This window comes from Eurytemora carolleeae, unplaced genomic scaffold (assembly GCF_000591075.1).
Source record: "Eurytemora carolleeae unplaced genomic scaffold, Eaff_2.0 scaffold46, whole genome shotgun sequence".
NCBI classification, from domain to species: Eukaryota; Metazoa; Arthropoda; class Copepoda; order Calanoida; family Temoridae; genus Eurytemora; species Eurytemora carolleeae.
In genome coordinates this window covers 566,181-581,987 of record NW_019396065.1, presented here as the reverse complement: position 1 = coordinate 581,987, position 15,807 = coordinate 566,181, and the positions used below count along the sequence as shown (strand labels likewise).

The following is a 15,807-nucleotide window of genomic DNA, read 5'->3' as shown; positions in this document are numbered from 1 at the left end:
GCTGGACAGAATAGGCTCGGGCAATACATCCCGATTAACACTGCTATCGTCAGCAGCACTCGACTCTTTATGGCTCATAATATGCAGACTCTTCTCTATTACTTTTCTATTACTTACCTAAAATGGTAATCTTAGATTTTATTTGTCTCATACTTCATATTTGCACGTTTTGGAAAAATCGTTTTACCACTGCAACCCTGAATAAGATATTAAGGTGGATCGATTTTGGAACCAAGCTTAGGACCCTAGTGATAAACCTGCGCCTTACTACTCTAGGAATTTCGGGATAAAAATTAATTTTAAAAAATTAGATTGCCAGTTGAGATCAAATTTCCGGAAACAATAGAACTAAAAATTATAAGCATAGGACCTGAAAAAAACAATCTTCAAAATATATCGGTTTGGGAATCAAAAGACGTATCTCAAGCCGTTGAATACTGTCCACATTTTTTATTTTTTGATAATTATAAATAATTGTTTGATTTATGCTCAAAAACGAGTTTTGTTGTCTCGTACTGGTCAAATAATAAACGAAAGCTTTATTTTGTGTCTTACTCTTGTAACTTTTTTGATATATATTTTTTCTTAAACTAGCTCTCAGCTCGCCATTTAAAACAATTTTTGATAATTTTTGTTTGCGAAGTTCTTTGAATAGATAGGTATTAGGTGCATATATCCCACACACATTCTAAGATCGATCTAAGGCAGAAAAATTGACCCACCCTAATACATATAGGGATGGATCGCTTCACTTTTCTGAAAAATGAACCGATCGTTTAGTTAACGATCTAGAAAAAAGGAAAACGAAAGGATCGTTTTTAAATAGGATCTTTTTTAATTAAAAAATTCAGAAGCCTTATTTTAGTTTTAGCTCGTCGTTTCGTTAGGTAGCTCGTTTTTTTGACACTTTTTGAAGATCACTTGCTCTTTTTGATGATCACTTTATCTTTTTGAAGATTGGTTTTACTAAAAACGATAGCATCGTTCTTTTTGAAAATTTAGAAACAAAACGAAAACGATCGTTTTTCCTGTCGTTTAAGAAAACAATTAACAACCCTATGTACTTAGTTATTTTCTTAAAAACAAATACTATTTTCAATAAAAAAAAAGTTTTTTAAATCAACCTTTATGATAGGAGGAAGGTTGTTTAATTTTTATTTTGTAAAAATTTTATTGTAAAACAAATTTTAAAGCAATGTGCTATAAAAGTGCGGTTTTTTATTAATTGGGTTTCCTTTCTATAACTTTTGCACTTTTCTGTACAAAACCTTGTTTAGGTCTGCAACCACAAATAAAATGGTTATACATAGTTATTTAACCTAAAACAAATACAATTATTGTTTGATTAGTTAAATAGATTAACCTAAATTTAAGGGAAGTTGTTAACTACATTAATTTTTGATTTGTAAAACAAACAGAGAAGAGCCTGTAAAACTGTTTTTCGCTCTATTCTGAAAGCCTACAATTTATTTTAAATGTTTCCAGCAGAAAGCTGAACTTCTAGAATTCCGAGGAATTTAGAAAATTCCCGAGAATTAAACAATTAATTATTCATTTTATATCTCCTTCACACTGTAAATCTTGTTTCCACCATTTACTTATTAATTTTTCTTATCATAAAAGTATAAAGTTAAAGTTGCGCTGCATGCATGTATTTATGTCTTCCTTTCGAGCACTCTTTATATATATCCCATAATGAGTATTCCACATTAAACTAGGGGTTTGAATCAGTAACGGCTCTGTTTAAATGAAAGGTCTCTTGAAATATCAATATGCATCCTGAGTGTGAGTCCTAAATGCAAAGAGAATAGATTATATATAGAGTGGAATTTACTCGAAAAAAGTGTAAAACAGCCATTTTGTTGTACTGTTTCCTTACTGCAGGTGTACATCACACATTTGTGCTATATAACATTTTGGGCCCTGGAACATCATTTTATAAAAAAGTTTTCTTGAAAATTATTTGATTTTATCTAAATCAATTCACTTTACAAACGAAGATTTTTACGTTTTAACGTTTAATAAAGTATTGATTTTAATTCACCTATAGCGAATACACAAAACAAAATTCACCTATAGCGAATACACAAAACAAAGAAATTGGAATGGATAAGTTCAGAGCTGGGAACTTTTGAATGGTAGATATCGGGATTAATGCTTGATCCACTCTTTTTCTTAATCTCGAGATTAAATAACGATTGTTCTCCTCTTGTTATTAATCTCCAGATTAATTAAAACATTAGGATTAAGGATATCACATTCTAAAGTTCTTAGCTCATGGATCATACTATATTAGTGTGATTTATTGCGTATAATTTGTAAACAATTTACATGTATTGTACACTTTGACCTTCCTTTCAGGCTAAAAGGGAATGACAAATTTCATACCAAGGGATTGTTTAAATTCCACTCTATGAATAATTTTTTCGCTTTGCCTAAATGTGTGTTTTCTAATTAGTACAAAATCATAATACAATAATTTCATTAGAAGGAGATGCTTCAGTCACATTTTGCCTTTTCAGTCAGTATAACACTGTACAATTTTTATAAAACTGGGCTTTAATACTTAATGCCTCTGTTTTCAGGCGTACTGGCTACCTTATTTTAACTACAACAGACTAAATCTACATTTAGGCCTAATTTCCATTCATCGAATTTTAACTTAATTGATTTTAAGAAAAAAGTCTTAATTATGCCGACTAACTTTTCCTCAATCAACGCATACCCGATACTGTCAATGTAAATTTTGATTAATTTCAATTACCAGGCCGACTTTTAAGCATTTACAACAAGTTCTGTAAACATACGAAAGTTTTAAAAGAATTAGGTAAAATTTCATTTATTTGTTAAAACTAAACTAAAAGAACCGTTAGCGGATTGGAAAAAGTACTAATGTTTCTAGCTCTATAGGTAAAAACAACCGTTAGCGGATTGGAAAAAGCACTAATGTTTCTAGCTCTATAGGTAAAAACAACATATAAAAAAGGATTGACTCACTGCAGTAAAATGTGAATTTATTCCGGGCAAAGGGTGAGACATTTGCAGACTTTTAGACAAAGAACAAAGATTTTCAAGCATCTGATGTTCACGCATGCATAGAGTGTAAAATAATTTGGCACCAACAAGCCTAATTTATCCAATATTTACAAAAATTTGACTTGGCTGCGTGTCAGCTAGTTTAAACATTGAAGCGGCTGACCACACCAAATGCAATTTTTTGTAGTTACTCTAAACACCCCAGGAATTGTTTATGACCGGACAAAAAAAATGGTACAACGTTTCTTAATAAATATGGCGGTTCACCTACATAGGATCAAACGTCATAGAGTCAAAGTACCTTAGGGTCAAACGACAAACGATCAAAAATGCGACAAAGGATAAAACGACAAGGGGTCAAAATAAAAACAAAAATATTTTAAGTATTATTTCAGGGTTAGGTTAAGTTCAGAAATTTCTGGGCTGAGCACTAAGGCTGACAGGCTAGGGGGACGAGAGCTACGGCTACTAGTTCTAATGAGCATACAAATAGTTAAAATGACCCAAAAAATAGTCCAAATGAAATTTTGCCCTTTTGTCGCACTTTTCACCCTACGTCGTTTTACCAGTTGTTGCGTTTTTGGCCGTTTGTCGTTTGACCTTAGGTCGTTTGACCCTATGTCGTTTGATCCTATAGCATTTGACCCTAGGTCGTTTGACTTTACGTCGGGGAATCACAGTCTCGGAATTCCAAACTGTGATCCACCATTTATCATCTTTCATTTTTTTGACTGAAAAATTGAGAAATCTACCCAATTTGTTGAATAACAACAAAATTGTAAATATATTTGATATATTTGTCAATTTTAAAGGTTCAAAAAAGGCAATTTCGAAAAGCTCCAAAGATTTTTTAAGATGAGGCTAAAAAGATTGAGAAGTTTTGCCCCCAACAAAAAAAATACCCTTAGTTTAAAAAAATCCCCTTTATACATGATAAATGCCCTTAAGTTAAAAAATGTTACCCCAAAATGAAATTTAAGATTTCCCATACACAAAATTGACAAAACTGAAAAAGCCCCCGAAAAATAAAATTTGCCCCAAAAACAAAGATTTAAGATTTCCTCCAACTAAGAAAATTGCCTCCAAAAAATATTCCCCAAAATATCCTGAATTGGTAAAGTATTTTTTTTTGATGGTTTAGTATAATACACGTTTTTCTTGCCCCCCCCCATAAATGTTCGGGGGGGGAGGGGCAAACATTTTTTTTTTTGCCCTTTGCCCCTTTGCCCTTAGCAGGGGGGATTGCTGAATGTTTAGTTGCGCGCCTGGCATTAAGTACAACATGCACATTATAACTTTGTCTAGTCAACTTCAGCTACCTTTGTTTTATTTGCATTGGTAAACTTGTTTCATTAAGTCCAATTTCCAGTGTACATTGTGACGCTATAGTACACTTTTAGAGTTATCAAGCATAAACAAATTGATGAATCAGCAACACTCCAGCAGAGGATTAAATGCCATGCTTACTACAGAGATGGTGCTGCTGTCAATTTTTCACAAGACCTCAAAATTAGACGAATTAGACAAAATTTCTCGCATGCATACTATATCATCCTTGGTTGTTGTCTTTCTAATCTTTTCTATTGTCTTATTGTCTGTCCATAAACAGGGTTTCCCAGAATGAGACTTCAGAGAATTTATTTAGGCAATTCTTTCGTACATTCGTGGTTCACAGCAGCTGCAAACTGGTTTCTTCCGTTACCCAATTATTTAAACATCACCAAACGATTGTTAAGGTCAGAACCCCGAATTTGGCATTGAAATCGGTCTATTAGGAGAGTTTAAGGTCGTCATTAAAGTCTCATCCTTTGCGAGTAACCCTGTATCTAATTCAATCAACCCGTGAAAACTGAAGAATACCAGTATATAAAGTATCTATCTATCCTACTAGAAACCAGGTCTGAAAACTATGGGATTTCTGAACCTTGCATCCAGTCTTTCTCCAGATCTTTACGAACATGCACGCTATCAAGGTTAGTTACACACCAAGAGTGGGTGTCCAAAAAACTTAAATACTACACGGTATCCTATCACTGAGGTCATATAGGATGTCTCAACATCTGAATCGTAGAGGGTGATAAAACATCTTGATCCTACAGGGTGTCCCAAAACCTAGATCATACAGGATTTTATAACATCTAGATCCTAGAAGGTGTCCGAATATTTAGATACTTACATTGGAAAAATTAGTTTTGATGATTTTAACATTTTTGTTTTAATGTTTTCTTGAAAAAAGAGAATATGTTTTGAAAAAAAAATATGGAATTTCTCCATGTTTTAAAAATCTCCCTTGTAGAGTCNGGGGGCAATTCCGTAAAAGTTAAACAATTTCCAAGGTATGGTGCAAACATTTCATATATTTCTTTTATTACAATTTATCAACACGACAGAAAATTTCCTTTACCTTCAGCTGTGAAAGAGTTGAAAAATATGTAAGAAAGATACAATTAAGGATACGAACCAGAATTTTCATCACAAGATGTGTGATAAATATTATTCCTTTTTTTGTTTTCTTAAATTTGTGATTCAAAATAGTTCCTAAAAAATATGATTTAAACAAAAAATATTAAAATTTCTATTGATTCGGTTTTGCAATGATACAGGGAGACCTTTAAAATGTGGAATAGAAATACCAGACTCAGATATGACCTTAATTTATTAGATTGTTCAAAAAAACATTCCACATTTTTATCTCTTCGTAATTACTGTACTTTCCCTAGAATCTTAGATTGCCCCCCCCACCCCCTCTGCGTCCTATTACTTGTATGTACTTGAATTATTAATTGTATGTATTATCATTGTATTGTTATTTGTATGTATGTACTTGTATGTTAACTTTCATATTTTAAAGAAAGTTAGAAAAGTACAATCTAATAAATCTCCCATTAACTTATTCCTTTTGTTCCTATAGTTCTCTGCAGTTGGGCATTATTTTCTATTAACACCCACACAAAATACAGGGTGTTTCACAATACATAACAGTTAAAGGACGGCTTGAAGATCGTCGTTTTAATCTTAGATAGGATTCGTCTCCAGTCCATTTTAAGCACAACAAAGTATATTTTGGAAACACCAGGACTAGGGACTAGGGATCATTCACTAAAGAATTTTACTGCGATTTTAAACAAGGTTATTTAAAGTTTTGTTGTTTTTCAACCGTCATGTCACGTCATATAAAGGAAATTTTACGTTAGATAAAAATCTTATATGTTTTCAATCATAACTCAACTTATTTAAGACTCAAAGAAGTTCGTAGTAAGATTTGATTCCACTGGAGACCACTGGAGGGATTTTATTTTGACTGGAGGGGTTTGAAAAGTCATTTTTTCAATTTGAAACCTTACACATGGTGATTTATAATTCCACTGGAGGGATTCAGATATCTTTCCAGGGGGTTTATAATTCCACTGGAGGGATTCAGATATCATTCCAGGGGGTTTACAATTCCACTGGAGGGATTCAGATATCCATCCAGGGGGTTTATAATTCCACTGGAAGGATTAAGATATCCTTCCTATGGGTTTATAATTCCACTGGAGGGATTAAGATATCTCTTCAGGGGGTTTATAATTCCATTGGAGGGATTCAGGTATCTCTCCATGAAGTTTTATAATTCCACTGAAGAGCTTCTAAGAAGAACCAAAAGTTTTGAAAATCTATAGTTTGTAAACAAATAAATTTTTCTTTTCCCTTACTTCTGCGTAAAATCGAAACTAGAGAAGCTATGGGATCACAAAGTCGTATCACTAATTTAAGTTAAATGTGATATTTTCGTTCTGTCTGGTGGAGTGTCATGTTATGTGGGTCACCCTGTAAAAAACACCTATATGGCCCCAAAAACGCATAATTACTTTGATCGATCGTGATTAGGCATAAGTCACGGTGTTTTTTTTTATCAAAACATGGTCTAGTGAACAAAACAAATAAAACAAAAATTTTCCTAAATTTCATAGAAATTGATTAATCCAACAAGACTTTTTGCTTATCGCTCTCATATTCTAAACTATCGGCTTGCATGAACCTTTTTGAACCTTTTAGCAAAAATTAAGTATATTTGATTTTGTTACAAAGCAAACAGTTTTACTAGTAACTTGTTAAATCACTTGTTAAGTTAGCTTGTTTTCTTAATTCAGAGTTTTCTGGTTCTCACTGTATATCTCATTTATAATCCAAATTTGTCATTGAAACTTTTTTTTTAAGGTTATTTGTCTGGTTTGCTTCTTTTCCCTTATTTCTGGAGGTAGAATCAGACGACAAGAAATTGATACGAAGGTATAATTTAGTATTATCATCATTAATGTAATTAGTACTTTTAAAAATACAGTTTTAATAAGCGACGCTTTCCATATAATTTACCCAAGTGGTAAATTTCCAAGTTATACAGTTTTTTAGGTTGTTTTTTTCCAAATATTCAAGTGGCAAGACATTTCCCGAGTATGTGTACAATTTGTCATGTAACAATTTCCCAAAACAGAATTTTCCAATATGTTCTAAGTGCCAAATTTCTTTAAAAACAATTTTCTAAATAAACAATTTTCCAAATAAATCATTTTTCCAAATATACAATTTTTCAAATGCACTCTCCCAAATATACAATTTTCCAAAAGTAGCAACAACTTTCCAAATTCCAAATTTCCAAAGTGGCACCTTCCCAAATAAACTATTTTCCAAAAATTACCAAAATTATCAGAATTCCTCCATTAGGATCAGTAAAATGCGCGTTAAAAACGAGTACATTTAACAAGCTTTTTTGAAAACTGTTTTACTTCAAACACCATATATATATTTTTTTCTGTTTTCCCTAGATAGCTAATGCTGAAAACACAGAAAACTCTTCAACGACTGCTGCTCCATCAACGACAGCTGCTCAAACAACGACATCTGCTCCATCAACGACAGTTGCTCCATCAACGACAGTTAAAACATCGATCGAAAATTTGGAAAAAGACCNTTGATTTAAATAAATTTTATTATATAAAAAATTCCAAATTTGAGTTGAGCTTGAGTTTTAAAAAGATTCCAAAAACATAAATAAATGACCAAAATTTAAAAAAAAACTAATTTAGGCGCTCAGTGTAGAAACAGAAAAGCTTGTTGAAAAACTTGGTAGGTTAATCCGGTTTTCTATTTATGCTCTTAACATAATTTGTTTCAATACTGTGATATTGTACATAATGGTATTGCAAAATTGTCAGAAAATGTTTAAATTTGTAAAAATGGCAAGATTTGCATACAATCCCATTAAATTATATTTTTCTAAATTTCAGAATCTGCCACAGAAACTGATGCCGAGGAAAAACTTTAAAATTATTTTTGTAAATTTTAAAGGGAATAATTTCAAGTGACCTTCAATTTAAAGAGTTGCATGTCCGAAAGTATTTTGCCTCAAAGTTTTGTTTGGTGGAGGACAGAATTATGAAAATTTAACTTTTTCAAGCGTTGTTTCTGAACAGGAACAACGGAATTAACCATTTTTGAATTCTGGAAAAAACACCTATTTCTTCACCTTATTTAGTTTAAAATTAAGGGTCACTTGAAATTACAACCTTCCCTTTCCCTCCTTCTTCTTTCGCTATGTAAAGACAAAGGAACAAAGTTCTAGGCACTAACTTAATTTTTTTAATCCTCATATTTTTGCAACACTGATAGTGTGGTAAAGTTCAAACTAAGATTATTTGATCTATAATCAGAATTTATAGTTTGAAATAACATATATAACATATATAGGATTTAAAAAATGAGTTTGTGGCGAGAACCCCTGTAGTTTCTTTGTTTTTTTTGCGAATTTAAGCTTTGTAAGTCTAAATTCTAAAGATGTCAATTGTGATGTTTATATTGGGTTCTCTTATCCCTGGGTTAACGGGATAGGAGAAACATTTCTTGACAAACAAAATAGAATTTATAAAAAAAATATTGTGTTTACTATATGTACAACATTCGAAATCAAACCAGGAAATATTTCATTAATATTTTTAAATCAACGTTTAATGAAGATTTCAAAATAGAATAAAAAGATTACCCATATATTGTAATTAAAGTTTTATTAATAGTTGATAGAAAATCAATACATCAAGAACTCCACCATAACTCTGACACCATTAAATGATCTATTAGGTAATAATGCTTGAAAAATATTATTTTAATGATTTTATTGTTTTTCAAGTAGGCTTATTTTGCATTGCATTTTCAGCTTAACTTCATTTGCAAATGATTTTTAACATATTTTGATTTTTCAATCAATTTAAATTTTTATATTTGGTTTGCTGTGCAGTCATTTTTTATATTTTAGATATTTTGGATATTTTAGCATTTTTTCGACATGTTGGACTTTTTTAGTTTTGGTTATGTATTTTTAGAAAGTTTTAGATATTTTTGGAAATTTCACAATGTTTTTGTATATTTTACAATTTTCTTTAAATTTTACGATATTTTTGCATATTTTACAATATTTTTTGGATATTTTTAGGTATTTTTGGAACACTGATCGGGGCTGTATCTGACACTGTTGGGGATATTCTTGGTGATAGTGTTGATTTAGCTATAGAGGTCAGTAAACTGCAGTTCAAGACATCTTTCAGATGAATAGGTTTACAGGATGCTTTGCGTTTATTTTTCTGGTAATAATCTTATTTTCATATTGCTGATCTATCTGCCTTTCTTTCGTACACAATGTCATAATAACAATAGTAAATTTTCAGATTTATGTATTTTGAGGATTATAAAAATAAAAAACAAAATATTAGTTTGTGTCTTATTGTTAATATTTTAAAACAAACTAAAACATAAGTCAACTATATATTTATATAATATATATATATATTTATATCGACTGACGGGGAACAATCCTAAAACTTTGTATTTATAAACTATGAATAACTGAGACTGCACTGATATATATATATAAATCACCAATCTAACTCATGCTGCCGAAGAGTGTTTAAAACACGAAACAATTTGTACAGCAATAAAAAGGAAAAATAATCTGTGTTTTACTTATCAGATACATACACCCTGTCCCATATTATAAGACTCCAAGCTTCAACACCAAAATACTAGAAAAACCTAGCTTATTTTCTGCATACAAATTTTATTTTAGTTTTATACAATTTTTTTAAATGTTTCATTCTTTTTAAATTTTCTAATTAGTCCCGAAAATCTCAATTAAGAGCTATAAACTGTGATGTGCATGAACTGTATTTTTATTTTGAGACACCCTACATAGTAAACAATAACAGTAAAGAATGTATCCTTGTGTTAAGTTTAGCCCTAGAATTGGGCCCTAGCCAAATTTAGAGAAAATTAATTTCTATCTCTCTATCTATCTATCTATCTGTCTCTCTATCTATCTATCTATCTATTTATATATCTATCTATCTATTTATCTATCTATCTATCTTTAAACTATGCGCATGGGGTTTAGAAAGTGGGCGTGAGGGTGTTTAAAGTGGGTGTGGCGTAAACAATACGAAAAGAAAGTTAATCTATGTATCTATCTATCTATCTATCTATCTATCTATCTATCTATCTATCTATCTATCTATATATCTATCTATCTATCTATCTATCTATCTATCTATCTATCTATCTATCTATCTATCTATCTATATATCTATTTATCTTTCTGTTTATCTATCTACATATTTTAATTTATCTATATATATCTATCATCCATCTATCATCTATCTATCATCTATCTATCATCTATCTATCATCTATCTATCATCTATTTATTATCTATCTAACATCTATCTATCTATCTATATGATTATATATCTATCTATTTAGGTTGGAGACAGTGAACAGTTTAAAAATGTATCCAGGTATATATATTTATCTACCTACTTATCTTATCTAAACCTACCTAGACCTACCTTCCTACCTACTTACACCTAGCTGGTATGTAACGTTTTCTTTTTTTGAAAAACGATCGTTTCGTTAAAAAAAGGCGACGAAAAATCAAAAACGAAACGATCGTTTTTAAAAACGATCGTTTTTTTAAAGTTCGTTTTTTAGAAATGGTCGATTTTATAACGATAGTTTTTAAAAATGATCATTTTTAAAAATGATCGTTTTTATAAAACTCGTCGTTTCGTTAACGATCGTTAACGATCGCTAACGACTACCCTTCGTTAACGATTACCCTTTGTTAACGACTACCCTTCGTTAACGATCGTATAGGATACTTATCCAGCCCTTCTCTAACTCTAAATGCCACACAAGGACACAAGCATTGGCTACTTATTATTATTAATAAAATTTGGTTCAGGATACAGTAAAACTAGTGGGGAAGGTTGTACAGATGAAACATATATAATATTTGGGGGGTTTAAAAATTTTGGTTCAGGATACAGCCGGACTAGTAGTAAAGGTTGTTCTGATGAAACAAATATAATATTTAGGAGTTTGAACAGTTTGGTTCAGGATACAGCCGGACTTGTAGGAAAGGGTGTTCAGATGAAACAAATATGATATTTAGTAGTTTGAACAGTTTGGTTCAGGATACAGCCAGACTAGTAGGAAAAATTGTTCAGATGAAACAAATATGATATTTAGGAGTTTGAACAGTTTGGTTCAGGATACAGCCGGACTTAATCCCTCTGATCTCACCCTCCACAGATCACCTGACAATCTCCTTCCTTCCAATCAACTCCTTACCAAAAACATATCTTGATGTGTGTAACCAATTATATTCAGTATCGTTAACTAATTTCGAGCCATTCACTCCAAACAACCTACCCTGGCTAGGCGGGTCCAAACTGCATGGTAAATTGTGATTGCTTATTCGGGTGTGGTAACAGTTCGCCCAATCTAATGACGTTTCACCCAAAACGTTTCACCCAATAACGTTTCAATCCAATATTACGTTTCACCCAATTCACGTTTCACCCAAAACTACGTTTCACCCAAAACCACGTTTCACCCAAATTACATTTCACCCAACTCCCGTTTCGCCCAAACTACACTTACTAGAGAGTTTCACCCAAACAAAATGCTTTCCAATTTTATTTTGACTTTATAAAACTTTTATCTTTGAATTTACAAAAGTTGTATACATAAGGACACAGTTGATATTCTACTCTAGTACTGCACAATTTAGGCATCCTCTCGAAGTCAAAACATGCACTCCTTGATGAAGTTGGGATTGAAGGTTTGGAGTGCAACCTTAAGATTTGCCATCCGGGCTGACCGACGTTCATGCAGTTCTAGATCGGTTAGGGTCGGCACGTCTGACTGTAACCAGCTCTTGTAGCTTGGTCCTGGCCAAGCTATCCTCCTTTTTCAACATTTATGTAATTAGCTAGATCAAAAGTTGCGGATTTACAACAATATATACATTAATATATTTGACTTGCTCGGAAACCCAGCTTTGTTTGTATATATGAGTCGACCCACTGAGATAGAAGATTCCCATGATTCTCCTGATTTTCCCAATCAAAATTTGCGGTAAATTGGTCCAATTGGTAAATTGGTAAATTGTACACTGTACAGGGTACAATACATGATGGTTGTAAATTGGAGAGATATATTTATCCCTATTTTACTGTACTTACCTGTTCAGGATTAGTAATGCTGTAGAAGAAAGAAGAGCAACAAAAAGACGAACAGCAAGCATTTAATAATTTCAGTTTAAGGGACTGTAAGCATATTTCAAAGTGACCTTCTGTTATTTTAAGAGCAACATTTCTTATTCGCAAAGGTACCTTTACACCCGTTATCTGAGTAACAATGAGGAAGATATCGTTGATTATCTATCTTTAAAAAAAGTCGCTTTTTAAAGAAAATTGTTGATCGGTAAATTTAGAACAAGGTTTAAAGAATACAATTGTGAATCAAAAATGTAACTCTTAAAATTGAGGGTCTCTTAGAACTATGTGAGTCTCTTTAAACATTTTTAAATTTAGAACAAATATGGGAGTATAATCCATATTTCTTCTCACTATAGTTTGTATTTACTGAATAAACATATTTACATAAATTCCAATATTAATCCAACAGTTTTGGAATCGAGAAAATTGATTATACGATGAATCACAAGTCCAGATTCGAAGTGAGCATTTTATTGCGAACCCATTTCCATCTAATAAATGCAGATTTTCTTATTTTATAATTTTAAATTGGCTTTCAAATGAAAAAATCTAAACGTGTATGATCGTACTTTATAGCTATATTGAAACATTTGATGACCAAATAAGTAAAAAGAAAATCAGCTCAACTAGGTATGGCTATTTCATCTATAGTTCTTTTACAATCTGCAACACTTTAGAAATAGTTTAAGCAGCTGTTTCTAGTGCAACTATTATCTCTTCGTTATCCATTAGTTCTGACCTCAAGTTGTTTGTATAAGAATATGATTAAGTAATCTAAACATGATCAGTATACAGACTTGACAGCCCTGAAATACAACTGATGTATGTCTACAGAAATACGACAACAAAAAACAATAGTAAACAATATAACTGCATACATATTTAATGTAGAATTAACCAATGAGATAAAAAGTAAAGACGTGCATATTTGCAAGAACAATAGGTCCAATGGGATTTTGGAAGCAAATGAACTAAATATTAGAGATTAGTATCACAATAATAAGTAAATAGGTAAAGCCAGTGCAATAGAGCCAGAGGGTAGAGGGGGGCTGATGAGCCCACATATCCCCTTTATAATCATAAAAATTAAAATAGCTTTTAGTCTGTTCAGGTTCTGTTAGATTCTTTTCTTTTTAGTTCTTTTTTTTAAATCCCTCAATTTGCATGTAATTAGAAGATTGCAATTATAAATAAAAGTCTGAAACAAACAATTTTCAAGAGATTAAATCAAACCATTTCATTTTTTTGAAAAACGATCGTTGCGTTATGAAAACAATGACGAAAAATCGAAAACGAAAGTTCGTTTTTTTAAATGGTTGTTTTTAAAAAGATCGTTTTGAATAACGGTCGTTTTTAAAAACAATCGTATTTAAAAAACGTTCGTTTTTATAAAACTAGTCGTTTCGTTAACGATCGTTAACGACGACCCTTCGTTAACGATCGTTAACAAAGAGAGGAAACCGACCTGAAGGGCACCTGTAATTATTGTGTAGCATTTTTAAGAAAATATCAAGAAGTTTTGTCTCCCCTACAACAGTTTAACTTCATGTAATACAACATATAATAAAGTTGCATGTAATTTTTTTTAAAACGGTCGTTTTTAAAAAGTTCTTCGTTTCGTTAACGACAATCTTTTGTTAACGATCGTCAACGACGACCCTTCGTTAACGATCGTTAACATGCTTGTCAATAAAAAAAAAATTCCAAAGCGATCGTTTTTAAAAACCAATCGTATAAAAACGGTCGCAAATCGTTTTTATAAAAACGATCGTTTTCAAAAACGATCGTTATTCGTTTCCTAAATGTTCAAAACTATTGAAAAACGAAAGAAAAAACGATCGTTTAACTATCATTTTCAAAAACGATTAACAACCCTAACGACTGAAGAATGGGCAGCGACTTTTTGACTGTAGTTATGATTTTAAATGAAAATAAAACCTACTTGTATCTAAAGTGTTTTTAGATTGAAAAGTGTTAAATTCTGATAATTCTTTTGCGAAAAAAACATAACTGAAAATATTTATTTTTCATTGAGAAGATGATGGATAAGACAAGACTGTTTCAGATGCCGTTACAAATCGGACAGAGTCACTTGTCACAGTCCCTTTATGGTTCTATAATATTGGACAGAATTTAGAAAGTATGCATGATGCCTGAGGTTTCTTGTTTTCATAATTGCATATTTTTGGGCACTTATGCTTTAAAATTCATGCATGGCATTGCCGACATGCATGAGTTAAAGGGACTTTTGTCAACATTTCAAAGGAACTTTTAAGCTTTACATGCTTAACATGCCTGATTCTCAACCGCATCCTTAAACCCTTAATCGCATTAACAAGGAGAGGGATATCGTCATTTATCTACCTGTCTTAAAACAGAATCAAATTCTGCCAATTTCTTTGTCTTTGCTGCAAAAATCCTCAATTTTTGTTTCAAGGCAATTAAAAGAACTATCTAATATTTTGGGAGTTGTTTGAAGGAATTGTTTAATGTTCATAGATTTAAACAATGTGAGAGTAGCAATTATAAAATGATGACAGGATTATACTTTAAACTTAACTTAACTTTTAACTTAGTGAATACTTCTTGCGAGAAAAAAAATCATTATTTTTCTGAAAAATCAAATATAGGAAATGAGTCACATACTCTATCTTTCTTACATCCATATATCTTTGGTTCATGATGGTTTAATACTTAAATATTTTAATATTAGATTCATTGATCTAACAGAATACATAGTCAATGTTTTATACACTAGGTTTCATAGATACAGGGAATAGCAAATCAGAGTTTGTGGCAAAAACTCAGTTCCTTGAGTAAGATTTGATCGTTATCGATTAACATTATTTCCGTTTAATCGCTTAGAATGATTTCTACTATGATATAAAAAATGTTCTAAAAATTATCCACTGAAAAATATTCAAAAACCCAGTGCTGTTCAAAGATAGTTCCAAACAATAAATTAAAATAGAATCAGAGATAATTATGTCCTTACTACTCTATTAGATTACTCATAAAGTCTATGGCATGAATCATTCTTGGTGTACGCTTGTTTTATTCAATAGAATTCCCCAAATACCCCACCCTAAATCCATTCCCCTCTTCTCCCCTCCTTCAAAATTTCATAGTTTCTCTTTTCTTGCGAATAACGGGTGAATAACCGGCCGGAGCCAGAAAGTAAACC

The 15,807-nt window shown here is 31.6% G+C and overlaps 1 protein-coding gene and 1 long non-coding RNA gene across 2 annotated transcripts; both read left to right on the top strand.

The window, feature by feature from the left end:
* The first annotated feature begins 4,938 nt into the window (after window positions 1–4,938).
* On the top strand, window positions 4,939–7,991 carry LOC111709851 (threonine-rich protein). Its single transcript, XM_023483774.1, has 3 exons — window positions 4,939–5,009; window positions 7,237–7,308; window positions 7,842–7,991. Exons 1-3 carry the CDS (start codon window positions 4,995–4,997, stop codon window positions 7,989–7,991), a joined length of 237 nt encoding a protein of 78 aa, XP_023339542.1. The 5' UTR covers window positions 4,939–4,994.
* A 1,095-nt stretch (window positions 7,992–9,086) lies between these two features.
* On the top strand, window positions 9,087–11,607 carry LOC111709919 (uncharacterized). Its single transcript, XR_002766967.1, has 4 exons — window positions 9,087–9,150; window positions 9,503–9,582; window positions 10,822–10,856; window positions 11,436–11,607. It is a non-coding gene; the product is annotated as an uncharacterized LOC111709919 (long non-coding RNA).
* The last annotated feature ends 4,200 nt before the right edge of the window (window positions 11,608–15,807 follow it).